The sequence below is a fragment of the Gossypium arboreum genome, chromosome 8 (assembly GCF_025698485.1).
Source record: "Gossypium arboreum isolate Shixiya-1 chromosome 8, ASM2569848v2, whole genome shotgun sequence".
Taxonomy (NCBI): domain Eukaryota; kingdom Viridiplantae; phylum Streptophyta; class Magnoliopsida; order Malvales; family Malvaceae; genus Gossypium; species Gossypium arboreum.
Window position 1 is genome coordinate 58,667,165 of NC_069077.1, and position 8,082 is coordinate 58,675,246.

At 36.2% G+C, this 8,082-nt stretch overlaps 1 protein-coding gene across 9 annotated transcripts; it reads right to left on the bottom strand.

Annotated features, from left to right (window-relative positions):
* Positions 1-1,486: 1,486 nt before the first annotated feature.
* On the bottom strand, positions 1,487-7,480 carry LOC108467107 (uncharacterized). Of its 9 annotated transcripts, none has more exons than XM_017767617.2 (16): positions 6,968-7,478; positions 6,273-6,323; positions 5,960-6,196; positions 5,457-5,555; positions 5,290-5,345; positions 4,910-5,021; positions 4,474-4,653; positions 4,108-4,374; positions 3,566-3,757; positions 3,286-3,486; positions 3,091-3,201; positions 2,695-3,006; positions 2,507-2,605; positions 1,965-2,425; positions 1,795-1,864; positions 1,487-1,686 (listed from the first exon to the last, which is right to left on the bottom strand). In XM_017767617.2, the coding sequence occupies exons 1-15, from the start codon at positions 7,088-7,090 to the stop codon at positions 1,831-1,833; spliced, it is 2,535 nt and encodes an 844-aa protein (XP_017623106.1). In that variant the 5' UTR covers positions 7,091-7,478; the 3' UTR covers positions 1,487-1,686; positions 1,795-1,830. The 9 variants fall into 9 exon arrangements, with proteins under 9 accessions (XP_017623106.1, XP_017623105.1, XP_017623107.1 ...); XM_017767616.2 differs by having other exon boundaries at positions 1,832-1,864; positions 6,968-7,456; XM_017767618.2 differs by having other exon boundaries at positions 1,832-1,864; positions 3,566-3,751; positions 6,968-7,455.
* Between the last annotated feature and the right edge of the window lie 602 nt (positions 7,481-8,082).

The window sequence follows — 8,082 nt, forward strand, 5'->3', positions numbered from 1 at the left end:
GGATGCTAGCAAGTAGGCAAGAGGATGCTTTAGTACATGAGATAGCTTTATTACAATGCTCAAGTCACGTACAAGTGTGGGGAGGATGGCCTCCTAATATTAAGGTCTAAAATGATCCTAGGCTCAAATATCTCAGTCAAAGGTAAATTACAAGCCTTTTAGACAGTTTTCTTGCATTCCAACCTTGCCTAAGCCTCTCCAACTGGTTCTGGCTCTAGTGCTTGCCTAACGTGATCATGTTCCTGATGTGGGCTATGCACATCCCTAATCCACATCTTAAGTAGATTTGGACCTTATAGCGTGGTGGCCTCGATTGTGAAGGACAATTGGACCAATCACGACTGCAAATGGTGGCAGATCGTGTCGCATACCCACTAATTATATATTATTATAATAATTTATGACCAACAGTATATATGCTTTCTCAACACTTAGATCAAACCTTCTAAAAGCACCATGTTGTCATTCCTTGCTATATGTCGCATGTAACTCCAAACACATTGCAATGCAAATAAAAAAATAGTTTTCAAATTATTCTTACTAGATTTTATCATGCAATGTGGGTGAAAGAAAATTAGAATATTAAAATTGCATTTATAGAAAATGATTAAATTATAGTTGAAATGATAAAATGTTTATAGTTAAACATATTTTATGCTTGGGTTTCATCTGACAGTGTATTTTTTGTTGTTTTATTTAAATATTTCATATAATAATTGCAATTAAAAAAAAACTAAAACACCATTCTATTAATATTAATGTTTATTAAAAAAGACATTTAAATAATTTCTAACCGAATTGGTATCTAATTGATAAGTAACACCAATTCAATATGATATTTTTAAAAATATAGATTCCACTCTAAAAAAGGTTTTGATTTTAACTCATCGTAACTAAGGACAATGGGTTGAATTTTAACATCTTAATGTTCAACTCGTAAATCTAATCAAATTTGTTTTCAATTTTAATTAATATTGCGAGTCTTTTATTTGAACTCGGCACAAATAATCAAACCTAAAATGAAGCAAGCTCATTGTTATTAAATGAATAATCCTAATTGATTTTGTTTGAATAATTCAATCTTTGATTAAATTCGAATTCTAAAAAGTAAAAACCTATCCAACTTTAATCGAAGCTACCGAATGACAGATCCAATTTGATGTCTTCTACAACTAGCACCCAACTATATTGGTCACACCCCAAAGCAAAGTACATGTACTACCAGAGAAATGATCTGTTCGCTACTCTTCAGCGTGCAAGTATTTTATTATTTATTTTATATTGAAATAACAACACCAAGTAGTTGGCTGTTGGCATATCGCTGAGTACCACCTAAAGGCAAACCTAGTTAGCTGACATTGACCCACATCACCATTGCTTTAGTTTGCTTTTGAAAGTCTCAAAAACTGGAACGAGAATGAACTCCCAGATGAAAAGTTGCAAATGGGTGCCGGTAGGATACTAAAGCAGGAAATAAAATGCTGTGTTTTAGGGAAAACAGGCAGGGCCTTATGGCACAAAACAATTTAAATAGTCAACTTATGTGATCCATCCAATCACAGAATTTTCTCAGATGCTACTGATGACCATAATCAAGAGATACATTTCACTACAAATCATTATCCCAAGACGCTTCCAAACCACATCATGAGTATCCCACAACTTAGCATAGCAATTCAGTGAATCCTGCCACAAACAAAATCAAGTTGGTAAATCTTCAAGGTTGAGATAGCTGCCATAAACTACTACAATTCTGGAACTGCTTAGTGCATTAACATATTATCCATATCTCACACAGTCAAACAACTCCAAGTAAGACAAATGCACTCACTATCTTCTAGAAGATAAAGCTGCCCCAGTTGCCCTGCCATTGTACAGGACAGTTAAGCTTTAACAAGTTGAGGCATACAAACATACACTTATAAATAACCATCAGCTATCCGCTGAAAGATTAAGCCACATACCTGCCCTGCTGTTTTCCAGCAAAATTAGAATTAGACCTTCCCTGACCAGAGGCCTGCCTTTCAACATTTTTCAGACTTGATCTCTCAGAATTTGCTCCATTAGATTTGCTCAATATTTTTACATTTGAGAGATTTCCAGCCACTCCAAAAGAAACACCATTGGGATGTTGATTCTGCATTCCTGACAGCTGTGAATGATCACCAGCTGCAGTTTTGGAGATAACTGCATACCCCTTGAAAGCAGCATTCTCATTCTTCGCATGGTTGGAGTCAGCTGTTGGGAGACCCTTCTTTAGTCGGTTAGGTTGTGCCATTGGAGTAACAGCAACAGAAGGCAGAATCGAGGAGTAAGGAGATGAGGCTGCAGCTGCTGCAGCAACTTTAGCAACAGCAGCAGTGGCTGCTATCATTTCTTGTGCTCCCTCTCGAAGCCGAATATAATCGCCCTCAATCAGAAACAACTGAAATCACAATTTCAAATCTTCAGAAATTATAGTCCAAATGCCTGTAAAAAGAAAAGTAGAGAGTTGCAAGAAACAAACCGCAGGGTGACCGGCTACAAAGTCATCCAGCTTTCCATACTTCTTCTTGTAATCATGCCAGTGTAAAGGTGCAAGCATTTTCCCCAACCTATTTGGTAGCTGCAATTGAAAGATACAAGTCAAACCCCATTCTTGCAGGACCTAGTATCTTAGTAAGTTGACCAATGAAAATTTATTAGCAGACCAACCGTGGAACTGATCCGAATTTTGCCACCAGTTGGAATCGTGCGAACAATGCAAGCCAACAAAGACCTCTCATCAAGCAGAGCTGTCTCTGAAGTCTTAGCTGATATCAGGTTATTAGTCTGGCCAGTTGAGACCGGCTTTTCAGGCAAAATAGCACCAGTTCCATTTTTTATTGTCGTTTCACAGAAATTAACAGAATGCAGTGAAGTATCATGAGATGGACTGGCAGCAGCAGCAGCTGCAGTACTTGTTTCCTTCGCTGTTTGGATTTGATCCTCTTGCACATGATTATTCATATTCAGAATATTTTGTTCCTGTCCAATTCAAATTTAAGGAGATGTTAGATCTGAAAGATTCAAAGATTCCCAACTGCTTGAAGACTAGCCAAACTGACAAACCTTGGGTTCAGAGCTCAATCTTAAAGCACCATGAAATTGTGAAGAGGCCTGCGGCATGGCTGGCTCAGGTTGGGAGTCCACAAGGTAACTTGCATTAATTGACTCATCAACCTGAAAAAGAGATAGTCTCAGTAAGTTCCAATAACAGATAAAAACAACACACAGTGAGTAGAATGATCTAGATTTTTTTAGTACCTGAGCTTTCCCAGAAGATGATGATATCACAGAATTGGGCTCTGCCCCTTGGTTCATATGATCCAGATAGTCTGAACGAATGGCTTGTCCATTGACAGACAAGTCATATTCATACTTTACATCTGAGCTCCCAAGCTTTTGATCAGTTTGGGATGGTGGAATATGATTCTCTGCAGACAGCTGTAAACCCTCTGGGGAAGTCTGAGAAACATGATGAAAAACCATTACACACAACAAAGAAAACGTTGGGAAAATTGAAAATGCACAGGTTTGACCATACCAGCTGGTTCTGCCACTGTTGGATGGATGCTGTATCTGGCATTGAGTAGTGTCCAACATGAGATGTCACAGAATGGGGAGCTCCCTGTTGATGCATGATAAATGAATGCAGAGCAGACACCTGCCCAGGTGGGAGGTATGTAGGCAACCCAAGTGGAGCAATTGGAACACTTGGAACATGGTCATTCTGATTCTAAGAGTAAACAAGTCAATTAAAGGGAACAAAGCTGAAGTAATAAAACAAGTTATAAACAAGATAGAAAGGATCAGAATTTGACCATTATTAATAAAAGCCCAAGTTCTACAACTAAACTACTTCTAATATAAGTTTACAAGCACCATCAGAAACCAGACATTAGATAAAATGTTGAAAGAGGGAGGGAGGGTTGGAGTGGTCAACAAAAACCAAGAGACTTGTATCATATTTTGGCAATGAAATAAATTACAATATGAAAAAAGGCATGCACCTATAACATAGATGGCTATAAATATAATATTTATGACACAATCTAAGCAAAACATCAGAAAAGCCAGCAATTTTACCGGATTTGGTGCATTTCCAGGTGAAACAAAAGTTTGGACATTGTCTGAAGCCCCATTTGAAATAATCCCAGTATTAGCATTTGTTGCACCACTTCCATTAGAATCCACCTGTTTCCCATTAGTTTGACCAAATTGAGATACATCTTTTGATTTTGTTCGGGACGTATGTGATTCATCAGTATAAGAACCATTCCTCTCTCTCACATCAGCCAGCTCAAGTTGAAGTTGATGTATTGTATGCAAATGAAGTCTCTCCATCTCTGCAAACTAACATTAACAACCAGGAATAAGATCAACGTAATTGCTAAAACTGACATCCAATCTATTAAGTGAGAAGTGTAAACAAGAAACTAAAGGCTTGTCTACCTGTCTCTGACATCCATGCCAGAGCTGGTTATATTGCTCTGTACGTTCTCTCAACTCAGCCTGTAAGGAGTGGTTTGTACTTGACTGCAAAGCATCCATCTCCTGGACACGAGAAATCCAAGTTTGGGCATCTCTCAACTGTTCATCCTTATAAAGAATGGCTTCCTGAGCAGCCCTATACTGAAGAATAAGACCACTATTAGAACATGTAGCTTGCTGTCTTCTATCAATCGGCATTATAGTAAATTGAAACTGTTACTTGGCTTAAATTTCCAACACAAACAATTCTGTTATCATAAATTTAGTTCATCTGAAAGTAAGAAATGCCATTTTCAAAAGCCTGCAGAAGCACACCACGGATAGTTTAACAGAATATTCAACCTTAATCTCAGGAATTAAAAATAGAAAAAGGTTAAAATCAAGTAAAAGTAGTGACCTGTTCCTGCAAGTCAATAAGCTGCCTCTCTTTCTCTTGAACATGCTCTTGAAGATCATGTATCTGTTTTATGTGTTGAGCTCTCTCAGCTTCTGAATGATCACGTTCTCTTCTGCCAAAAGACAAAGAATAGGAAACCCATAAAAGTTTCAGAAGGTTTAAACACAGCTGCAAGGCTAATGTATTAAAAGCAGTAACCAACAGAAGAAGCTGAAAACTATTTGAGAATGCCATTCAGATGCTAAGCTAATATATTAACTCAACCCTTGGATAGGTTTAGAAAATTTCAGGGAAAAATAAACAAAGCATTAATATCAATGGTAATCCTTAGAGGTTTATGTTTACAGCAAATAAAAAGGCCTTAACCATAAAACAAGGACCTGAAAGTAGCCAGTTCCTTGTTTTGCTCTCTGAGAAGATCTTCCTTTGCCCAGACCTGCCAAGATAACCAAGTAGGGCTAATTTATACATGACTTTCTAAACATCATACTTTAGTTTAAAAGAAAAATAAAGCTTATCCAAAAGCAGGATAAACATATTGATGGACCTCTTCTTTATCAACTTTGATGGCATGCAACTCTCTGTCTTTCTCTTCCATTTTCCTTTCGAATTCATGTATGGTCTGTTCTCTTTCATCGAGTTGCTCCTAATCAAGCATAAAGCCAAAATATAGATTGAAGGTCACAGGACAGCAATATTGTAGAACCTACTTGTAGCATGCTTGGAATAATTTCAAGCGCCAATGGATCTGATTGGTTTTTTATAGACCACTCAAACTGTCAATCATAAGACATTCAATATGTAATTTCAAAATAAATAACAATATGCCCAGGATACAACTCCGGAAGAAAAAAGGAATATGTCTTTACTGACTTCCACAGTCGAAACATGATGACATTATTTCTTAAAGTTTATAATCTGAAATTCTGTTTCATATCTTGTTCATAAATAAAGATCAAATTTTAATTCATAGAAGCAACAAAAACTTCTTTTTCTCTGAAAGTTGAATTGCAGAACAATCATACTATGAATCACATTCTAAATTCAAACCTCAAGCTTGGCAACAGCATTGACATGGGCTGTTATTTTTGCATCACAGCTGCTCTGAATTTCCAGGACCCTTGATCTTGCAATTGCCTGTGCTCGGAGTTCAACCTCCATCTGCAATAGCTCCTCTCTTTGTCTAGTAATATTGTGGATCCTCTGTTGTAATACATCATCATCTAAACTTTCATCAGCCGTGATTGAGCAGAAGTCAACATCAGCAGGCTCTCTTCCGTGCTGCACCTTGATAGACATTCAACAATGTTCACTACTCACCATTCTCATAATAGAATTTAATTTTAAGATTAAAATACCTTACCTCATATATGGTTCTCTCATCTGACTGTCCCAACTTTGATCTGTCCATTTCCTGCATGTCACAATAGAAGAAAACATACAATGAACATCAATGGTCTATCGAATACAGCAATAATAATCTTTCGCCACTTAACCAATATAACTTGATGCTCAATTCTGCCCTTCAGAGCTGGACATTTCCTTACAGCACTAAACACAAAACACTTAACTCTTGGGATCATATAAACACTTAGACCATTTGAATTAAACCCAATTAACATTCCTAATTATTTCAACCAACAATGGGACAATCTTTTCATCAACGTAACCCCCTTTTTTTAATTAATGCGCCAAAATGCTACAATTTTGAGCAGAAGTTGGTTCATAAATGACTCCATCAAAAAGTCCGAGCCAAATTCTATTACTAATAAACTCACTAAGTGAAAAATAATAGCGTTACTTAATAATGAAAACTCGAAGTGTATACAACCAAGAGAGCAAGAAAAGAATAAGAAAAGAAAAAGATAAACCCTAATTTTTTTGGTTAACACATGTGAAGAATCCCAAACACTAGAAGTTAAAACCAAATCAAACCCGGTAACTGTTTTTTACTTGCTCATAGGAGCCAAACAAAAGGAATGTTCGTTCTGAATCCAACATTCTCTCAGAACTCAAATAATGCCAAAAAGCGAAGATATTCATCAAAAATGAAATTACCACTTCATCCCCATGGCTACGAACCAGGTGATGGTCGGAAACGGCACGCCACTCCTTACGCGACGATGACGACATTGGGAGCGCACCGCCCCGTGCGGCGGCAACAGCGGCCGCTGCCTCCATTGAATCAGAATGCCCGACACTACACCAACTATCTCACTTTCTCTCTATCTGCAAAAAGCAGACCCAAAAAGAAAAATGGAAAAGAAAAAAAAAACCTAGGGTTTTTCAATTTTCAATTAAATAAATAAACCAAACCCTAGAACTGAATAAAATTAAAAGAAAAGATCGCAAATGATAAAAGAGAAAGAGATGGAGAACAATGGGGGAAGTTGGGTTTTAATTTAAAGATTGGAATTTGGAGGGTTTTTGGAGAAAATTTTTAGTTTAGTTCGATAAATAATAGTGAGATTTTAACGCAACGGAGAGCGAGAGAGATGATTGGGTGTGTGAACTTTCGACCGGGTAAGGCTCCCGCCATTTATAGTGCAACTTCGTCCACAATAGGATCCAATCACGCTTTCTGGTCGCGCGTGTCCTGCACTTTTCTGGTCTACCAGTACTAGTAGTAGTCAATATTTTTGTCACACTGCTTCATGCACTATGAATTTTGCTAAATGGTTTTTATACCGCATTTTATAAGAGTATCTAATTTACATTGCAATCTAATTTACATTGCAAGAGTTTATTTGCGTGTATTAATTAAAATATTATTTCATAAAATAATGAAAATTATTTATAATTTTATAAAGAAATATTGTATTACAACTTTTAAATTAATTTTAATATGAAAATAATATTTTATAGAATAGTAACAAAAGGTGTATAGAGTTGTTAAAAAAGAAATACCATTTTTAGAAACAAAATGACATTCTATTAAGGTTTTTCTTAAATTAAATTATAATGTTACATACATTGCATGTAATTTTATGGGTTTAATTTTTAATTAGTTTTAAATAACTCATTTTTACTTATTGTTATCTATCATTGGTAATGATAATTCTCTTAATTTTTAAATAATATGCAAATTTGAAACTATATGAGAAAGTAAGCTATAATGGTAATTTGAAAAAAATAAAGGGTAAATTACATTAACAGTCACTCAACTTTGAGGT

Excerpts from the sequence above, each read along its gene's own strand:
- LOC108467107 (XM_017767617.2), bottom strand. The coding sequence starts at position 7,090 with ATGGAGGCAGCGGCCGCTGTTGCCGCCGCACGGGGCGGTGCGCTCCCA. Across the intron at positions 6,324-6,967 it reads GTAGCCATGGGGATGAAGTG|GAAATGGACAGATCAAAGTT; the intron begins GTAATTTCATTT and ends TGTGACATGCAG. Across the intron at positions 6,197-6,272 it reads ATGAGAGAACCATATATGAG|GTGCAGCACGGAAGAGAGCC; the intron begins GTAAGGTATTTT and ends ATGTCTATCAAG.